The sequence below is a fragment of the Pezoporus occidentalis genome, unplaced genomic scaffold (assembly GCF_034315485.1).
Source record: "Pezoporus occidentalis ecotype Australia unplaced genomic scaffold, CSIRO_AGI_Poc_V1 ctg77, whole genome shotgun sequence".
NCBI classification, from domain to species: Eukaryota; Metazoa; Chordata; class Aves; order Psittaciformes; family Psittacidae; genus Pezoporus; species Pezoporus occidentalis.
Window position 1 is genome coordinate 982,265 of NW_026916126.1, and position 21,750 is coordinate 1,004,014.

Sequence of the window (21,750 nt, forward strand, 5' to 3'; positions counted from 1 at the left end):
GGGATGATCCCTTAGTGCAATGATTTTTCTCTGAAAAATGATTCAAACCAAGAATCTGGTTACAACAGGTCCATTCCCCAGCACATATTTAAGCAGGATTTTACTTCAACGTCTCAGATGTGGCTCTTGTACAAACAGTCTGTGTCTGAGAGGAAAACCAAAGGGCTGTGCTACTCATACTACCTGCAGTCCTGACTAAATACTAATTATATATTCTTTGAGTGACTGTTTGATTATGCCAGGAAGAAGCTACCATAATTTTTGTAGTCTAGGTAATGTATGAAGCTATGACATTTTGAGATAAAGCTTGTTTATACACATGGAAAGAATGCTTTTGAACAAGAATTTGCTGGAAGAGAAGGAACAGAGAAGCTTACAATGCAATTTTGAGTTCTTTTTCAGAGTAGAACTACACTTCAAAGCTTCATTTACTGGCTCTTAAAAGACAATAAGCGCAGATTGTTGTATGTCTTACATAAATGCTAGCTTTCAGATAACTGTTCATTTGATTGACTGAAGAAAAGGGCTATTGTCTTTAAATTGTGCATTTCTTCTATATAAAAGAGAGAAATAAAACCTTCTGAAACAGAGACAAGGCTGTATTATCTGATTCTGAATGATTTTTTGATTATTCAGGAGCCTAGTTCACGTGCCATGAATCTTGACTTGTTTACTTCTCCAAGAAAGTGTATTATTAAAAATACTAAACTTCTTTCATATTTGCATTTATTTCATATCCTCATTCTGATCTTGAATATTTTTTTGCAACTTAACTATGTACCATATTCTAGCCTCTCTAAGAAGGTTCTTATATTCCAGCACTTGCCTATTAACTCCAGAAAGCTAGAGCCCTGGCATGATAAGATTAAAAGCTCTATACATTACTTCTTTTTTCTATTTTTTTTTTTAAAGCTCAAATAATACTGCATTTACTAGAAACAGAAAAGTTGCAAAAGCAGAGCCCTGCATTTCAAGACTGTTTATTTTTTCTTCAATTCCTACATGATAATTACAACTGTTTTCTATAAAAAAGGAGGAAGAAGAAAAGCAGGAAGAGGGAGAAGAAAAGGAAGATGGAGAAGAAAAGGACAAAGTGGAGGAGCAAGAAGAGTCTTAGGACACTGTGACACATTCTTTCTTGAACAGGTTTTCAGGTAACCATTAAGATGTCCAGCACAGTTTCTAAATGTTCTTAAAGTAACCCAAACTTGAAAATTTTGTACATGTTGTTGTTATATGCAATGACAAGAATGGAAGGTATGTACCAAAACCAAAAGAAGCCTTACATTTGAAGCATAACAGTTAGTAAGAACTATTCCCTTTATTGTATCCATTAGTTTTCCCATTTCTGTGGCATCAATGAATCTGACTTCCCTGCACAGCTGTCTCTGTCATCCCTAATATCCACCATATTTTGCAGGCTCTTCCATTCATTCCCTATCGCTCTTACAACATTCACTTCCCTGCCAGACTTCTGATAGCTGCTTTGGGCATATTCCTTAGCATTTTCTTGTGCTGTGTCCCCTAAATATGAGCAATGCAGAGAGTAGCATGCTCTCTGAATGGGCCAGGGCTCTCCTGGCATGGGCCAACGCAGTGGTCATCCCCCTGTACTCTGCACTGGTGAGGCAGCATCTCGAATACTGTGTTCAGTTCTGGGCTCCTCACTACAAGAAGGATGTGGAGGTGCTGGAGCGGGTCCAGAAAAGGGCAACAAAGCTGGTGAAGGGTCTGGAGCCCAAGTCTCATGAGGAATGGCTGAGGGAACTGGGGTTGTTTAGTCTGGAGAAGAGAAGGCTCAGGGGGAACCTTCTTGCTCTCTACAACTTCCTGAAAGGAGGTTGTAGTGAGGTGGGGATCTGTCTCTTCTCCCGAGTAACAAGGGATAGGACAAAAGGAAATGGCCTCAAGCTGCTCTAGGGGAGGTTTAGGTTGGGTATTAGGAAAAATTTCTTCACAGAGAGGGTGCTCAGTATTCAGACATGTAAAATCACAAAAGGAGTGCTAAATTCTAATCTAGTTTTCCTTATTTTTGTTCAGGAAGCACAAGCTGGAGTAGCCCTGACAAAGAAAATAAAATTGATCTCTCGAGCAAATCATCACTACCTTTCATGCCTGTAGGCTTATGAACATATAAATGCATAACAGAACAAGATACCACTCTGTACTATGTGTTGCCTTTATATATATATTTGGTATTCCATTTGTTTGTTAGAATGGGTCTTCTTATATCTAACTGATGATATTTCAGGCGATTGTTATATATTGGAATGGTATTGTCTATGTCACGTTCTAGACTGTAAGCTCCTCAGGGCAGGAGCCATGTCTTTCTCCTTGTTTATGTACTGCCAAACACATTGCTGCCACTTAGCAGATAACTGCGCTCACACAAGTGACCTATTTAGAGAAAAAGAAATTCAGTGTTGAAAACTGCAAAGAGGCTTCCTGTGTGCAAGCTGTGTGAGTCACTTCTCCTTCAGCTGGCTTTTGAAAATGATTGAGATTTCCATTGTACAGCAGTTTAAATAAATGCATTTTCTGTCATATCTCTTCTTTGTCTTCAAAAGCATTAATTCAACCCTAGATCTATAAAGTTTTCTCAATTTCCATCGTCTCCAACATTACAGAGGATGTGCAAAGTCCTTTTCCTTGCCTTATGTTCCTGCTGATGTTTCTGCATTAAAGATGATGATCTTCATTGAAGAAAAAAGATGTGCCAGTCCCTTCTGCTGAAGCCTTTTCAGCCTTCTTGGATATATATGTATTCACTGGTACAGGAAAGTGGAGAAAACTAATACACATTGACACTGTAACTGTTGGTTAGAAGTTCACTGCGGAGGGAGTTTGGATTTCAGTTGTTTATATAAACTCTTTGTAGAGGAAGGGAGGGGATAAAAAATGCTTATTGCGAAAGTAGCCCATAGCTTCATAAACTAGACAAACTCCAAAGCAACTACAAGTTTATGTTCAACTCTGATCGGGAAGAGGTTGGCTTTTCAAGCTGAAATCTCCCACACCACGAGTGCTTGAACAGTGGCTGAACAGATAAAGTGGACAAAAAAATTGTGGAGGCTTCTGAAATGTCCTGAGTGGGTATATCTGAAGTTCCAGTTGTTGGGAGGGCATGAACGAGGAAGCAGAGCTATCTGCACTGTTCTTACACTCGTAGGTCATGCTGAGTTCAGAGCTGGCAGGTCCAGCTAGGAGAAGAACCTTGGAGTCCTCACTCACAGCTCACATGCAGACCCAGGAAAATGCTGGGCATCGTCAGGACTTTGCTGCCATGTAAAGCCTTGCTGAGGTGACATCTTGAGCACTTTGTGCAGTCCGGTCTTTGCATCTTTGCAAGACTTTGTGGCGTAAGGATAGGTACAGAGAAAACAACAGTCAGAGAGGATGAAGCAGCTGCTCCATGAGACTGAAAAGACTGATTTGGAGAGGAAGCAAAGGCATTTACAAAGGTCATAAAGGCCATGAATAGGATGAATACAGAGCTGTTGGTCAAAAAATACTGCAATAGTATAATGAAAATTAGTGTACACAATGAAATTAGTAGAGCAGATTAACAGAGGTAAAAGAGAGTACTTGTTTTATATGGTACGTTGGGAACCTCTTGAATTTGTTGTCACAGGATGTTATGGAGACTGATGATGTTAACAAGACCAAGGAGGTATGAGGCAATGTCAGGAATGGAAGGCTTGTAAGTGGATACTACGGCCTGGAATGTATCTACCAATATCCCTAAACCAATGAATTGTGGGTGCAGAAAATTTGACTGGGAACAGAAAAATTGAATAGAGAAGACTTGCTGTCCCTGAAGATCATTGCCCACTTCCACTTTTCAGCCTGAGTGCCAGGTTAGGTGAGCAGGTGATTTCCAGGGGAAAATGTTCCCCATCTCACCAGCAGCTGAACTGGGGTGCCATCATTGCTGCAGTAGTTCTGAGCAAAAGGCTGGACTTGGGAGTATGGTAACCAAAATGAAAACAGAACTGTTAATTACTCTGGAAATGTGGTAAATCCAGGGCAGTGAGTATGTGTTGTGCAATAGCTGGCATGTTTATGGTAACCTTGACTTCTTCCTGGGCTGACAGAGCTTCAAATGGCTGATGACCCACAGACTCCACTTTTCCCCCTGCTGATGTACAGAGCAAAGAGCCTGAGTGTACTCAGTACATCAGGCAGGGCCACGGGCTTTGGATTTGAGACAAAACCACCACACCTTGTGTATTCAGGTATTATTCATTAAGGCAGAAATATGGCAGCCATCTTCTCAAGAGGGTATAATCTGGAAAGCCTGCCAGGGAATGAGAGGAATGCTAAACCTCCTGTACTGGAGTGACACACTCCCCTGGTCTTCAGCTGGTGACTGGGTTATGCTCAGTGTGTAGTGAAAAAGTAAATGGGATGGTGGATGGTTGTCCTCACAACACAGCTTTTCGGTGCGTTCCTTGGGATAATCTCTTTTAGCATGTGCCGATCATCATCTCTGCCAGACCAAAAGGAGGATGTGAGTATTCAAAGGATAAACTGAAAGCTGATGGCTGCTTGGTGGTTTTAACCATAATGCTAATTCTGCTTACATAAGCTTAATACTTTCTGCAGTAATTTAATGCAACTAGGCAAAGTCTTCAGATTACAGCTGAATGAAAATCAGTAACACAGATATGTGAGCTATTGACTTAAATTTGTTTGAAAACATTCTGCATTTTTATATCATTATATTTTAGTGGGACAGAGTATCTGCAAGTTGTTAAACATGGCGTGCCTGGTACACAGTGTTTCATAGCTTCAGGAAGCTGTGGATGCAAAATCATTCTGTTGCACCCCCATTAAATACAAACCAGCATGTTGCTTTCTGTGACCCTCTGGCATGTGAAGTATTTTCCTTGGGTGATTGATGCTAGAAACTTCTACTGTACTGACACAAGCTAAAATTAGAAAAGCTTCAAAGTATGCTTGCTACAGATCCATGTATGTCATAGGATGGTGGATGTTTGCACTTTTAAAGTGATTGATTGCCAAGCTGAACAGACTGCTGACGTGTAAAAGAAGCAACTAAGTAGATAAGGCTAGGCAATGCTTTGTTGTCTAGGAAAATAAATGCTAGAGATTCATTCAGTTGCTACTAATACAGGGGTTTGAATAACAGGTCCAAGAAGGCGACTTGGGCCAAGCTGTCTCATACATGAGAGCACTTCTGAGCTAAAAAATTGTGTATAAGAGTATTTCTCCTAAGAAAGCTCTAAGAGAAATTAACTGAGAGAAGTTAAACTGTTCTGTAGTTTTGGCAGTAAAACACTAGCCTCCAGTCTGTGTTCCTGGTTAACTTTCCAGCCGCCACATCTGTTCGCCTGTCTTTCAAATAATAAAACTTGCTAATAGTCTTCAGTTAACTGCAAGAATATCAGTGTTAAAGGAGACAAGGTTATTTATCTGTGTTCTCTGACAACTTCAGAAGGCTGGAAATATGCTTGATGAAAGATCTGGGAAGCTGAAAATTCAAGACAGTAATTTCATTAGGAGGCAGATTGGAAGTTTGAGGTTTGATGTCAGATACCCTGAAGGATGCTTTCTGCTCCTCCAGTTGCAAAGTCACTGCCATGCATAAAGTGAACAGAGGAAACAACAATTCTCAGCTGAGACTCATTGTCAGTGTTTTACTGTCTCCATGTTTTGTGTGGGATGTAAGGTGCAGAGGCTGGATGACATGCTTAATACCACAAACCAAGGGCACCTAGAGTCCAGATTAGATGTGGGCTACCTGCTGTGCATTTCCCTGCTTCAGAACATACCAACCATCGGTTTGCATATGGTAACGACTTTATATCAATGAATATTTTGAATTTCTCAGGTTGGAAAAGACCCTTAAGATCCTCAAGTCCAACCATAAACCTAACACTGCCAACTCCACCACTAAACCGTGTCCCTAAGCACCATGTCTACAGAAGCAGAAAATAATGCAAGAACCTAGAAGAACTGGTTTTATTGTTTTCTTGTAATTAACTTAGCACCTGAGTGGGCAGAGAGAAACCTTGCTTGGGAGGGTGGGCCCATTGTCAGCCCACTGCATAGAATCACAGAATGGTTTGGGTTGGAAAGGTCATTAAGATCATCCGCTTCTTCCCCCCGCCCCGCAATAGGCAGGGCCACCTTCCACCATGTTGCTCAAAGCCCCATCCAACCTGGCCTTGAACACTGTCAGAGATGGGGTCTGCAGGTGCTCAGTAACAGAGGGTTACATGGAGCTCTCTTGTTGCACAGCCAGAGCAGCATGCTGAGCAATGGTGAGCCCTGCTATTGCCAGCCGTAGCCTTCAAGATCGCATTAGCCTGATAAAGTTAGCAGCCTCAGGGCTTGCCAGGCAGCACAAAGCACATGAGCTGCCTTCTTTCTTGCTGCTCAGCCTATATTCCCTTCCCCTTCCCCTTCCCTTGCCCTGCCCAACAATCTCTGCAGTGGTAGCCCTGGGTGATGCCCTAGGCACAGCAAGTCACAGGCAGCAGGGCTGTGCATGGGGTGCAGCTGGAAAGGGCTGGGATGCTGATGGGTGCTTCTCCTGGGCTCCCCAACAAGGGGTGTGTTCCAGCCCTTCCAGCCGACTCAGCAGCAGCATATCAGGTGTGAAATCCTGGCACTAACTCGATGGTTCCTTACCCAGGCTGGAGTGAAGGGAAGGAAAAGCAAGAAATGTGAGAAAGAAAATGGGGGCAAAAATCCCCTTTGGGCCAGGAAGCATCTTCTGGTGATTGCACATGAGCATTTCTCAGCAGTCAGTGATGGAGTATAGTGTGTTAGAGAAGTTTTGGCTTTCAGTGTGCACCAGTACTTTTCCATAAGGACTATAGCATTGCTGGATTTTAATGATGTAATTTACTGCGTTAATATTGGCTACATCCAGCTTAAATGGATCTGATACTGGCATCCATGTGCTCCTAATCAGATTCTGATGAAAGCTAGAAGCAATAATAGAAAATTACACTGGGTTTCTGGCCAGCCTTGGGCTGGTTTCAGCGCAGCTGCTGGTGTAGCCCATTGCAGACAATGCAGGAGACAGAGGAATGGGCTCTGGTGACAGAAATCTGGACTGGGAGACACCAGCCATGCCGACAGTGGCAGTGGGTGAGGTATTGCCTGACTGTCTCTGGAGGTGGTGAGGACACCTCCGCCTGATGGCCAGCACTGGGAGAGGAGAAGGCAGTGAGGAAGGAGACATAGTGCTGACAGGGATGTGCCCAAGGTAGTGAAGACCTCCAAGGATGGGTCCTGGGGACCATGTTTAACCAGTGGCCCCAGCACAGGATGCATGTGCTGATGAAGTTCTGCACTGGCAAAGAGCTGGGGCACATTTCCAATATGAGGGAGAATGGGATGGTGTCCCAGAAAAAAAGTGAAAGACTCAAAATGCAGAAGTGAGGTAAAATTTGGTGTATGGAGTAACAGCATTGTGTGCTTTGGGGGCAAATGAGAATTTCTGCTGCAAGCTTGGAGCCCATCCTCCTAGAAATGGCACAGGGGGAGAAAGGCATGTGTGCACAGGTTCACCTCCAAGCCACAAGGAGCTGTAATGTGAGGCACTGGTAGCAAAGAGGCATGTGATGAGTAGATGTGCTAAGGAGCTATTTTCAGAAGTGAAGGGAATACCGAGTAACATTGCAAAGCACTGCAGTGGCACCTCCTCTGGGGCAGGTACTGTGTAATGTTTGAACCCCTGGTCAAAAGGACACATTCACACTGAGATGTCATGGAAATATTCCAGTTATCAAGGCCTTGCACTGTCCAATTTACAAAAGGAAGTGACAGGATCTTGGTTGGTATAGTCCAGCAAAATTGCCAAACTTGGAATTCCCAAAAATTCCCTCAAAATTGAAAGTTGATTTGTACTGAGGAATAGAGAAAACACAAAGCTGGAGAAGGAAGTTACTCCAGAGGAAGGGGAAATAATGTCTCTTCAGCAGATGCACACTGCACATTTTATGCTATGTGCCATGAGGAGCTGCATGAAAAATAAAGCAAGGAGAGACCATGGCTGTATGAGAGCACATACTGAATGTACAGGACAGGCTGCTGAGCACACTGAGAAACAGGATGACAGCAGGAATATTTCCAGGATCTGGGAATGTCTCTCACCTGAAGAGAGGAAGTAGACAGAATGGCAGGTCCCCTTTGCACTGCTGTGAGGCTTTTCCCTGTGGTGACACAGCTGAGACTTTGCAGAACTTCACAAGGAAGTTGGGAACTTCCCTTTGAGAAACTGGCTGCTGTTAGCAACCGGGGCTTCACTGGTGGAAACCTGCTATCTAGGGGTGCCTGTAGTATATTAGAGATAGCTGAAGACAGTGAATTCAGCCAGTGCTATATATCTTCAGCATTCCTGTTCTTCACAGTACATTTTAATCTGTAGTGATCTTTGCCTGACTGTTAACTATTCCTCAGGCCAGCATCAACATCCCTCAAGTGACTAATGCTACAAACACAGGTGTTTTGGTGCACGGTGTCTTAAGGGTGTGTGTTGAAGTCTTGTCCGCTACTATTCAAACATCATGAGAGCCTGGCAGACATCTGATTCCCATCTGCGTCAGCAGGCAGGACTCAGAAATATGCTGAGATAATCCCCTGGGAGGTGACAAAGCCTCTTTGGGTTATAGACAGGCCCACCCAACAGTTACCCCTGGGCTACATCCAAGTCCCAAAAGCTGGCAGCGAGGCTTATCGACACACTGCAGGTGAAGGTCAGAGACTTCTACAGGGTGTCCTGTCAGGATGTATTATTCACTTCCAAATTAGGTGTGATGCCAATGGCTTTCTCAGCCTCTTGTGCTGAAACAGCAGCAAGTACCTCTGTGAGCGTAAAGGCATCTTCTGCTCACTAGCAAGAAGTCAACAGTAAAATAAACCAAGGTTTTTATACTTGGGTTTGTATATTTTATTCACCAAGAGGTCATGGGGCATAGTGGGGAGGAAGCTCGTTTGTCACCTGTTGAAATTAGGCACTGTTGCAGATGTAAGCATTGCAGGAAGCAGCTTTGGAAATATTGGTGCAACACGGCATGAGGACGTGACTTACCAGACAGATGGCTTCACTTATCTTTGGGTAAGCCTTTGCCAAGCAAACAGCTTTTGGAGGGTGAGGCCAGGGCCTTGTGACTGCTTGCTTGCTTTCGCATGATACTTGAAGGTGGCAGGGCAGGGTTGCTCTCTCCAAGGCTTCATCCATCAGCTGCTGACAATGAGGGTGTGGGGTTGCTAATGCCCCAAACTGAGATAACAGAAAATCACTCTCAAACTGTGTGTCACCCAGTAAACTGTCCCTAACCTCACTGAGACTAGTAAAGAGAAACGTTCAATAAGACCCTGTACTCATTGACATGAAACACCACACCCCGCTGATGTGCTGGTTTGGTTGGGATGGAAGATTGCAGGGCACTGGAGAGCAAGAGCCTGGCAGAAGAAATTACCTGTAAATGGCATACCCAGAGGAGCAGGGGGAGGCTTTTGTCTCTTGGTGACATGGCTCGCTTGCAGGTTAGAAACCACCAGCTGCCTATTGAGCGAAAATAATGACTCAGCAATTCTGTTCCACGAGTTGGATGATTGTTTTTTTGTATGAGTCATTTACCTCTAAAGGAGTTTGATTAAAAAAACCAAAAGTTCCCCAAAAGCAAAGCTTCGTGATTTCCTCAAATTTTGCCTGAAATTTTGTTTAACGGGGCAGTTTCCTCTCTTTCCTTTGTGGGCAGGAACCCGGAGACACCCTCTGCTTGAAAAAGGAGTAATAGAACTAGCTAGGTTGGAAAAGACCTTTAAGATCATCAAGTCCAACTGTTACCCCAGGACTGCCAAGTCCACCACTCAACCATGTCACAGGGCCTCGTCTGCATGGTTTTTGAACACTTCCAGGGATGGTGATTCCACCACTGCCCTGAGCAGCCTGTTCCAATGCCTGAGTGTGCTCTTGGTGAAGAAATTGTTCCTAATGTCCGATCTAAACCTTCCCTGATGCAGCTTGAGGCCATTTCCTCTTGTCTTATCAGTTGTTACTTGGGAGAAATTACTTGGGAACTTCTAACCCTAAATGTATTGTGAGGTGGGTTTTGTCTTGTGGGGTATTTTGGGCCACCTGTGCAGCCAGGATAGCAGTGGGAGCAGGGCTGGGAGTGTGAGCTACCAAATGTGGCCCCATGGCACTTCTGCAGCTCAGCAATGGAAGAGGACTGTCTGACAGGGAATTTGGGTTTCCCTGAGCCCATTGGCTGCTCTGAACCATTCGAGCTGCCCTGCTCCAAACCATGAGAGCTGCCCTGCCCCAAACCATGAGAGCTGCCCTGCCTTGCTTGGTGCCTGCCTGCCTCCCCCTTGTATGTCTTTGTGCTCCTGAATGCAAAGTTTAACCCAGCGTTGGTGAATTACTGGGTTTGTTGTTGTTTCAGCCTGGATAATAATGCTGCTGGCCTATGTTTGTCATGGTACCATTATTAGAAATAGATTATCTCTGAAGCTGTTGGTCTGGAGCCTGTTGCTGTACCCTGATTCTGTAACTCACTGGGGCTGCCCTGGGACCTTGTTCTGTCTGTCTTGAACTTGCGGCTGACTGTAATGCTATGAAAGCTTGCTGCCTATGAATTTTTTGATGGAAACCAAGGGAAATAAGAAAGCAAGATGGATGGCTGTGTTTGAATAGGTTAAGCATGGACAGTGAAACAGCTGCCTTGCAGAGTAGGGTGGAAAGTGACAGATGGTCCTAAAAAGTCACTTCGTATTAATGTGCTGTGTATTAAGTATGTTGCAGAGGATATGGGTTAGCATTCAAAATATAGCAGAACAGTGCAGTACATACCTATGTACAGCTGCTGAGTGGCCTATTTTTTAAATGTTCGGTCATTGAAAATCTCCTTAGACATCTAAGAAAGTGCGTCAGGACGCAACACACAAGTCAGTCCTGGCTGCGGAGAGACCCAGCTGCCACCAGGCAGAGCCAAGCTGCTTCTGCTGAGAGGATGGAGGACAAAGATGAGGTCTTTTTCAGCTTGGATTTTGAGCAGGGTCTGCTCCCTGTCCCAACAGCTACTTATATTTTTAGTGACTCTTAAATACACTCAGGGAGGCCCTTATCAAAGGTGAGACTGCGAGTGCCAGCCTGGCATACACGAATAAGGGAGGTCCCACCTCAGCCAATCAGACTGGGGGCACCCACTGGCTTCGGGGGATTCAGGAGGATGCAAGGTGGTCCCAGGGAAGCTGCCTCCCCCCAGTGGGAGCAAGGACCCTCAAACCCTGCTGTAGAGGCGGGGTCCTCATCCATGAGTTCCCTGTCTCACATGCGGGACAAGCCCTCAAGCAACAAAGACGAAAGGTTGGAAGCTGTCCATATAGGAGATGTCACGTGTGAATTCGATAGCCAGGAAATCCTGGTTACTGATATTCACTGTCATTCACCTGGAAAAAACCCCAACAAACCCACCCCAAAACCCAACAGGGGAAAAAACCTGTACATTTTTAAAAGTATAAATATATAAAAGGCATTGACAAATATTGGTGGGGTCAGTGGTTTTGCTCAATTTACTAAATCACTGCAAATAATACTTTTAGGTAACAGAAAGTCATGTAGTAGAGCAGGGTTGTAGGCAGGGGGATGGAGAACTGTACTGGTGAACAAGGTTTCCCTGGGAAGAAAAAAAAATAAGTAAAGTTGTTGTTTCAGACGCTGACATGGCAATGTGTTATACAGAAGTTCAAGGTCTTTGATTGGCCTTTCTTTAGTGAAAAATGTTTCACTTCCTTGAATTCATCTTGAAACTGAGTGGAAACGTTTCAAAGAGGAAGGATGTAAAAATGGTTTCACCTCTGTATTTTTGTGGAGCTTTGAGGAGAACTTTTTTTAATTTTCAACCTATTTGTAGGTAATATCACATCAGATTTCCTCTGCATCCCATTTTATGCCCACGCTGTGCCTGACAGCAGATGCGCTTGTTGTGTTCAGCTGGATTTGGAGCACTTCTGCTCAAGAAGAAAACAGTGTAGGAGCTGTTTCTGCTGGTGTTGTAGTGCTGAAAATGCTTCTTAAAAACCGCCACAGCCTGTATCAGCCACAATACACTTGTAGCAATGCGGCTCTGCTTGGTTTTCATTTCCGTTGCACTGGTGCAGTTCTGCTCCAGATGTGGTCTCACGTAGGCTGGTGAAATCAAGCCATCCATCATAACTGCAGTGAGCAGCCCAAGACCTGAGCCAAAGCTGTCTGCTGAGGTGCACTTTACCCGTCAAGGTGAGTGTATAACAACACACCGGGTGTATCAGTGAACTTTAGATTTGTCTGACAATGTTACATGACTTTGCTGGCTCTACACAGGACTCTGCAGGATGTGTGCTGGGCAGCACAGGCAATTACCCACAAGGTAAGCCCTATCTTTCCCCTCAGGCTGCCACTGAGGGCTGTGTTTGCAAGATGGACCTCCCATTGCTCCTGAGGGTGCAGCTGCCAGCCTGGATCCCACCGAGGCAGGGTGAAGCTCTGCTGCAGGCACACGCTGCCACGCAGGACACTGCATCACCATCCCTTACCCTGGTCCTCACTCGCCCTGCGGAGGTGACCCTGGGCTGAGTGCTCTCTGGAGAATTTGGGTAGGTGGCTCCAGATCTCTCCTTTGCTGATGCTCTGGGGGAAAGCGTTCTGCAAGCTTTCTGTAAATGGGCTAGAAGTGTTTTGGGAACTGTTTTTTCTCTAAGAAATGTTGGTGTTTCCTCAAAAGAGTGGGTCCAGAACCAGTGGCTGAGCCATAAACCCTGGTGCAGGATGAAAGCAAACCCTCTGTGTCTACCCCATCCGTTCCCTTCTCCCAGGTCAGGCTGTTGAGCTGGGGAGCAGAAAACCCTTCTTGAGGCGAAATGAAGGCATATGAGCAGGGCACATGCTTTACAGCTTTGCAGCCATTGTGGCCCAGGGCCTTGCACACAATTGCAAATGTTTTTCCTTTTCCTTGTTTTTTTTTTAACTTTTTCTTTTTTCCTTTTTATTTTTCTTTTTTCGTCTTCTTTTTCTTTTTTCTTTTTCTTTCTTCAAAATGGGGGACAAGGGAAAGAGACACAAACAAATGGAAAGCTTTCACATCCAGTTAATTGTGCAGTGGGCAGGGGCCAAAACCTCTGTTTTCCTTATTTCTGCCGACTGAAGCCCTGAAGCATGTGATTCGATTATCATCATTATCAAAAGGCTGTGCTCAGTGCCTGCTGTGAGAAAGGACATTTCAGGGCAGCTCAGGGAGTTGCTGGTCCCTGCAGCAGACATGGTGACCCCCAGTTGTGTCCATCCACCACCCCCCCCCCCCCGCTTCCCCATGGAGATGTGCTATAAGCTCCTTGTAGGAGAGATGCAAAATGCCACAGGCAGTGAGACGGAGGCTGTGCTGTACCTTCCTGATGGCTCCTGTGTTCCATAACCTCACTATTTATTTAAATAAGCCACCATCTTAGTTAAAGCCTCAATGGCTCGAAGCCCAACCTCCGGATGGTGTACCAGGAGGGATGTGGGAAGGTCCAGTGGCAACTGGGAGCACCAGGGTTATGCTTTTCTCTGGGGTACTCTGTTGGATGCTGGTGTCATGCTTGAAGAGGGATGTGGAAGTGATGGGAAGAGTTGATGGGACCCAGACCCTGGAAAATAACATGGCAAATAGGGATGTAATCAGCTCAGGTCACTCAGCCTAGCAAGAGGGTGACTAAGGAGTGAGCAGACTGTGGTATGTAGGTCACCTTTGTAGGCCAAACCTTTGAGTCCCAGCCAGCCATGAGACCATTGAGGATGAGGATGACCAGTGGCCAAAACCTGCAGTGCTGCTCCTACATTCAGAGGACAGGGAGGGCTGAGAGCCAGGTGGAGTCAGGGGTCACCTCGCTCTTGCAGCAGTGAGTTGTCATTGTCCTCATGGGCGAGTTTGAAGGAGCCCAGGAGAGAAATGCAGCACGGTGTTAATGGATGTTTCAGCTAACAAGTCTTCGTGGCAGCAGCAAGGAAACTACATGTGCCCACCCCCCGTCCCCACTGTGGCCAGCATCAGCCTCATCTACTGTGCCAGTGTGGAAGGCATGAGGTCCTTGTCTTCACCTGCTCACAATTTAAGATGACTTTGGGGAAATCTGGGGCAGCTCATTCAAAATTCAAGACAGCTCAATGGCAGTCTGTGCTGATGGAGTGACAAGGCAACTCCACTGGGCAGGATGCAAGCCCCAGCCAACAAAAGCATAGCAAGAACTAAGGCAAAACACTCCTACAGTTTGGATGGTTAGCACTTTGGGCAGCTTATCAGTCAAAGCAAGAGGTCTGTGTTGCTCATGGGCCCTAAGTCAAGCTGGGGTTCCTTTCTGAAAGATAGTCTGTCATTCAGCCAAACCTCACCGAGTGCAGGTGAGAGCTGTGGGGTGATGCCTGCGGGCACGTGCTGGCCAGGAGATGGACGATGGCCAGAGCTGGTCTGCCCTGCTGGCTGTGGGACCGTGGGCCCCCAGTGAAACACAGGGTGTACCCCTAGCCCAGTCATGGCTGCATTGCTTCCCACAGATGCCAGCTACGACTAGGGCCGTGGGTTCATACCAGCTCTGTCTTCCACCACGCACAGCCAGCTTCCACCCAGCCCACAGCATCAACTTTCCAAGGAAGAAGCAAACCAGGAGCCTGTTGCTATGAGCACACTTCTGCTCCCATCCTTAGGAGACTGCATTGTAAGGTGAAGCGTTGGCTTTTCTCAGCAGATGGAATGCTCCAGGCTCCAATAGTAATTAGCATTAGAAATAATAATGACTGGGATGAGAAAAGGCTGAGGATAGCCTGAAGGTTTTATACAGGATGAAATGGAAAGTCATGGTGCATACGTCTCAGGTGATTTGTTAAGGAATATATTCACACCTTCAGCAGGAGGTGGAGACACTCCTGGGCTCACTGTAGTTCTTCACAGTTTGCAAGGCCTATTCATAGCCCCAAACAAAAATAGTAGGCATACATACTACATCCATACTATACTACAACTGTATGTATACAGAAACTGTAAGAGTTTGGCTTAGCTAGCAAAAAATCGTTAGCAATGTACCTTAAAGAAAATCAGAACATTTTGAAACCTCTGAATAAAATTTTCTTCATGTATTACTAACATGGTTTCTTACCAGTGAAGGGTAGAAGCTGGTATCAGGCATGCATAAACAAAACTAATATTAAGAACACCGTATCCTTTGTGAAGACCAATTAAGGAAGCTTTTAAAGCCAGACGCGTGTATTTAAGTGGTTCCATTAACTGACTTTTATGTCCTTTTACTGATTGGCTTTATTCAGGTATGCAAAGTTAGGGTGTGAACAGCTATGGGCAGCTTAAGATTTTGCCTCCACATGAAATTCTTATGGGAAACTGCTTGTCAAAGAGGCTTTTTTCATGACCGTTTGGTCTCCAGCATTTTCATAAATGGCTTCTTGCTGGGAGGTAGTGAGCTACGACTGAGGTTCACCAACCAGGTGCAATCTGCTGTGAAGAAGAATATGAAGCAACTGAGTGAGTATAACACTTAGAGTCACGTTACCAGCATGCATGTGTTTTTCCAGTGGGAGCATTGCTTTCCGTAAACTTTCTTTAAAATGCAGTTAATACGTTTTGGTTTCAGTGTAGCAGTAGACTGGTGATGCAGCCGCTAAACCCAACCCCGCCAAGGGAGGGAACAGTCTCCTCCTTTGCTAACCCCATCCCTGGCCTTGTCCCAACCCTCTGCATGTGGCCCCACGCATGACTGTACCCTTCAGCAAACAGTGTGAATGGAAGCAGGGTATAAAGACAGGAAAATTCATACTCCTTTGCTCTTTAGGCCGTGGTGAAAAAGGTTTATCTAGATTAAAAGAAGTGCTAATAAGTTTACCTACATATGGCTTAAAACCCCACCTGCTGATTCATGTAAGAACAACAGAGAAATGGGTAGGGTAGGGTAGGGTAGGGTAGGGTAGGGTAGGGAAGGGAAGGGTAGGGTAGGGTAGGGTAGGGTAGGGAAGGGTAGGGAAGGGTAGGGTAGGGTAGGGTAGGGAAGGGTAGGGTAGGGTAGGGTAGGGTAGGGTAGGGAAGGGTAGGGTAGGGTAGGGTAGGGAAGGAAGGGAAGGGTAGGGTAGGGTAGGGTAGGGTAGGGAAGGGTAGGGTAGGGTAGGGTAGGGAAGGGTAGGGAAGGGTAGGGTAGGGTAGGGTAGGGAAGGGTAGGGTAGGGTAGGGTAGGGTAGGGAAGGGTAGGGTAGGGTAGGGTAGGGTAGGGAAGGGTAGGGTAGGGTAGGGAAGGGTAGGGTAGGGTAGGGTAGGGTAGGGTAGGGTAGGGTAGGGTAGGGTAGGGTAGGGTAGGCTGAGGAGGAAACACAGGACACAGGGTGTGTGAAGGTCAGCAGGAGAAGCCCTTCTGTGCTCTGAGGAATTAAAATCGGGCAAGATGCTGCCCTGAGAGTTCTGACAAGTACAGGAGTCAGCTGTGGGGAATAGCACACAGCACTGGCTTTCTGTTAGCTACTGATGCTAAGAGGTTTTTAAGCCTTGTTTGCACAAGTTATTGTAGAACTTCACATAGAATCATAGAACCAGCTAGGTTGGAAAAGACCTTTAAGATCATCGAGTCCAACCTTTACCCAGGACTGCCAAGATCACCACTAAACCATGTCACCGAGGGCCTCATCTACACAGTTTGTGAACACTTCCAGGGATGGTGATTCCACCACTTCCCTGGACAGCCTGTTCCAATGCCTGAGCACCCTCTTTGTGAAGAAATTTTTCCTAATATCCAACCTCAACCTCCCCTGGTGCATCTTGAGGCTGTTACCTCTTGTCCTATCAGTTGTTACTTGAGAAAAGAGGCCAGCCACCTCCCCTCTCCATCCTCCTTTCAGGCTGTTGTAGAGAGCGTAAGGTCCCCCCTGAGCCTTCTCTTCTCCAGAATAAACAACTCCACTTCCCTCAGCCTTTCCTCATAAGACTTGGGCTCTAGGTCCTTAACCAGCTTTGTTGCCCTTCTCTGGGGCATATTTTGATATAATTCAGTGATCACTATTCCCACTTTCTCCCTAGCAGGGATGCTGTTATGTAGATAAAACTTCATGCATAGCGAGGTATCTGGTGTGCCTGCTTTACTTGCACTGTCTACCAAAGATATGTTTTTGCATCATCAGAATTATAATACTGTAAATGTGAGGGTAGAAACCATTTTGCTACTATACAAGTAGGTCTTATTGATGACAGTTTTCCTCAGATTAACCTGAGTGGCTATTACTGTCTTTATAGCATAAACTGTGTTTACTGCAGGGGTGATACTGTTATTTCAACAAAAGTCCTTCCCCTGACTGAAATAAATCAGTGTAGATTCACTGCAGAAAAATCTTGAAAACTTGTATATGTAAATTGGATTTAATTTGCATTAAAATGAATAGTCTTGAAACTTCCAATGAGGTCAGGTAAAGAACCTGTTTAAACATCCTATATGCACACTAAGCATACAGCTTGAGAATCACTTACCCTCTTCAGCTGCAAGTGCTTCTCTGCCTCCCCCCAACAGCTGTCTTATCAGCACAAGCATTCAGAAAAGCCCAAGGACAGAGCTCCTATTCACATTTTTCATATTGCTACAAAAACAAAACACAGCAAACCTAAACCCAAACCCAAACCAAACAATGGCATCTTTTGATGGGTGTTTGAAGTCTGATCTCATCTCTGCCTGCCTTGTGCTTGAACAAGCTCTCATATGGAAATATTAACTGTCAGTGAGGCCACGTCCAACCAATGTTACTTGTCAGGGGAAATGACAGTACAGAGCCACCAACTCAATCAGCGTTTTGAGCTGCCAGTTTCCTGCTTGAAGGAGAAAGGAGCTATGTGGATGGGTGATGCTGAGTTTGGGGGTGATTCTGGTCCAGAAAGCAGAAATACCCCTTGGTTCAAGCTGAATATCCTGCTTTGTGAGCCCCACCTCCTCCACAGCCAGCTGAGCAGCATCCATTAATTTATCTACCCTCTTTTGATGACTAAGGGAACAGGAAGATTATAGTTTAAGTATATAATTTTCATTTGATGTGACAGGTTAAAGCTATGTGCATTTAGAGAAGGCTTAGATTATTTTAGTTCAATTACAACACTGATTTAGGCCCTGACTCACTCTTTGAGGCCTGACTTCACGTAGAAATATGTTGACTTAAATTTACTGCTAGGGAAATATAGGCATATGTTTACATTACTCTGCTTAAATGTTTTGCTGGTGTAGGGGTGGGCTTACGCTGCAAGCACAATCCTGAATCAGAGGTACCAAGAAGTAGATTTTGCTTGGTGTTTTTTTTTTTGTTGGTTAGCTGGTTGGGGTGTTTTTCAGGACAAAGGCTAGATATTCCAGAGTCTAATTTTCTTCCTCCTGTGCCCCTCCCAGACATTAGCCTGTGTAATCTCTGAGCACAGCATGTGCATTTCAGTGTGCCAAATACTCCCAGGTCTCCCTGGCTTCAATAATAGCTGGGCAGGCTAAGAGCTTGGAAGAAGCGAACTGCTAAAACCCACAGAGCAAGCTGGGAGCAGTAACCTCTCGCTGCCGTGGCTGAAGGGAGTGGAAATAGATTTCATATGATTGCCTTAGCAATCCCATTTCAGTATGCTCCTTGGCTAGGAATGCCCAGAGGGCAGTGGGATGTGCAGCAGCTTTTTGGAGCAGTTCTCTGCAGCAAATCTAGAAGTGGATCTGAACCTCACTTCTTACTTGTATTTCTCCTGCAAAATCGAACAAGCAAACAGCATTTTGTATGTCTCCTTAACTACACCTATCCATCTCTAGCCTTTGCGTGGAGGGGGAGGAGAAAGTGAGCTGCCAGCAGCCCATAGTGATTGATTCAGCTCCTGTTTTTTATGCTGCACTAGAACAACCTGTTTCAAAAAATGACAATCACAAATCAAAGCAAATACTTCTTGATAGAAATTAAAACTCCATGAATATTTAATGGGTATTTTGCTATTAAATGAGTTGCTTTATCCATAACATTGATTCAGAAGTGTTCTTTTTTGCTTGAGCTTGAAGCCCTTAGGAGAGAAATGTATTTCCCTGAAGCCATTTCCTTCAGTAATTGTTGTCATGTGAAACTGTCATTGATTGCTATCCCCAGGGGACAGCTGGCATATATACAAAGTTAAAAATGCTGCACTTCTCCACTTGCACCAAGAAGTATTGGAAGTGGCCCTTGGAGGGGATCAAACGTCTTACCTGGGCTCAAACAGACCTAGAGCAAAGTCTTGAGTGCTGTCCTGAACGCAGGGTGGTGCCCAAACAGCAAAGTGTCTGTTGAAGCAAACGGGGATACAAGGAGAGGGACAATGAAGTGATGGAGCAGAAAGAGGAGACTCAGGACTGATGGGGGGACACAGAGGTTGGTGTTTGCTCCCCTTTGCCCTTTTCACCAGGTTGTCATTCCTCATCAAGGAAAATCCTGTGACTCCCAGGGTGCCTCCATGCAGCCTTTTTAACAGAGGGAGATTTCTCTCCCACTGTGCAAATCAAGGCAGCGTCACTCGTAACTGGGAGTGCAGAACTGAACTTTCCCGGCACTGAGAAGGGGTGGCTCTGCTCTGACACGATTTCCAGCTCCGTGAGCACCACTCCTGCGCCTGGGAGGCTGTTGCCTCCCCCCCTCCCATCCAAAATACCCAAAATAAATACATTTGCAGTCAGCTCCTAACCTTCCCTTCTCTGCCGATGGAGCTGCAGCAGTACGGTTGGTCCGTTACCTACGGGAGAGAGGGAGGGAGGCAAGCAGAAGGAGGAAGAGCGGGAGGGAGGAGGGAGATAAGGAAGAGACAGGCAGGGAGTTCTGGTTACCGCTGCTGCATCACTGCCTTCCCTCGCTTCTCGCTCCGGGGACACAGACGATCATGCACCGCCTCACTCGGGATGTCTGGGCTGTGGGGGGATCAGAGGAGACTTCACAAACAGTAGCCGGTGCCCGCCAGTAGGAAAACCAGCCCACCCGGTGCAGCTCCCTCGCAACACAGCCACAGCCGCTGAGGATGCATTGCAGCGCCTGAGGTGAGGAGGTGCCCGCTTCTTTCTCTAACTCCAGCAGCAGGTATGGCTGTGGGCAGGGAGTCCGTTCGCCGAGGGACGTGCCCCTGCACCCACAGCACTGACTTTCCGAAACTGGCTGACTGCCGCGGCTGGGTTAGAGGAGTCGGATATGAAGGGGACAGCAGGTGTGGACACTGGGTCAAAGACGAGGATTAAAGTCGGGACCTCCCTATCCAGCGAAGTGACTTCCCTGAGCTGAGCAGCATGCGGCCCCGTGGCACATGGGGGTCGGCTGAGGGATCCTGACTGCAGTGCCCATCCTCTGGTAAAATGGGTGATGGGGTGCACATCATGCTAATTGTCATGAGGAGTGGACTGATTTGATAGTAAGAAGGTAGTAATAAGTAATCTTGTTTGCCGGAGGATTTAGTTTGTGTTTTAATGTGGGGAAACATTTCGGCAGCCTGTAAGCTGGGACAGGTTCAGAGATAAAGAACAGGATCGATTAGGACAAATACAGGGTTTTCCTCACTGTCCCGTGCGTTCGCTGAGACTTCGGATAAAACTCTTAAATAGAAGATCCACGAGGTGCAAGTAAGTAATTAAAAAAGCAGCTGTTGGGACTGATCCTCCAACACTGTGTATAACCAGCACTTTTAAAGCCAAGCAGTTATTTACGAAGGATTTGCCAGCATGAGGTTCCCACGGTGGGATTTCTGTTCCCCTTCTTTCTTCCTTAGCCCTGCTAATCAAGAGAGAAGTTGGACACTGTCCCCCCAGTTAGCATTGCTGCAGGGCTGGGTGGTGAGGGGAGCCTGGCTGGCTGTCGTTGGGCTTTCTCTGCCCTGGGGAGAAACTACATGATGCCCAGGAACGTTATCCTCCAAAACTACCAGACTGCTTCTTGAATAAAGATGTACATGCAAAGACTTAGTTCAGCTGTTTATTAAAGATTTAAGAGTGACATTGGAATGTCTTTATTGGTGACTTTTCCCGTTTTCAACATTTTTTTGTGCAATCTGCATAGCCATCTCTTCTCTACACCGCTCTTTTACTTATTTCTTCATGTATCTTGAGATTGCTTCTGAGGGAGACGAGCAAGAGCCTCATCCTGTCTGAAACACTGTTTTCAGGTTTATTTTTCTTTTTTTCATTAATCCAATTGAAAAATCCAATGTGTAGCTCTGTTTGTAAATGAGAACCGTAGAATCATAGAATCACAGAATGGTTAGGGTTGGAAGGGAGCTTAAAGGTCAACCAGTTCCAACCCCCTGCCATGGGCAGGGGCAGATAATTTGTTTTGGTGAACACAGACACATACATACAATTTCTAAGAATGATTTTTCCCTAGCTCAGAGAACTGGGCTTTTGGAGTCCTAGCATTGACAGCAAGAGCTTAAAGAAGAATTTTTCTCATTGCTTTGTTTGTTTATGAAGATAAGAGGGTGGCTGTGAGTCGAATTTTGTTCCTATTCAGCACAACGAACCACATGGGTTTATACAAGGTAAGGTTGCTATGATTCATCCCATTGTGGACAATTGCTTATTGTTAATGAGATCTGGAGTTTTGAATATAGCAAGGAACGTAGTAATTGTAGTCAAATTGCTGATCCACAAGGCAATTTTTGAAAAGTTAAGTATGCCCATTAGCATCAGTGATAAATGGAAAATGGGGGTATTGTAGGAATAGACGGAGCATTAGAAGATGTGAGTCTA

At 45.6% G+C, this 21,750-nt stretch overlaps 1 protein-coding gene across 3 annotated transcripts in view; it reads left to right on the plus strand.

Annotated features, from left to right (window-relative positions):
- The window catches only part of SH3BGR (SH3 domain binding glutamate rich protein), a 32,373-nt gene extending 29,827 nt beyond the window's left edge, over window positions 1–2,546 (plus strand). For all 3 annotated transcript variants that reach the window (XM_062602473.1, XM_062602474.1, XM_062602476.1), the window contains 2 exons: window positions 1,034–1,154; window positions 2,041–2,546. In XM_062602473.1, the coding sequence (XP_062458457.1) occupies window positions 1,034–1,117 (84 nt within the window). In that variant the 3' untranslated portion in view covers window positions 1,118–1,154; window positions 2,041–2,546. The remainder of the gene's footprint in view (window positions 1–1,033; window positions 1,155–2,040) is intronic.
- The last annotated feature ends 19,204 nt before the right edge of the window (window positions 2,547–21,750 follow it).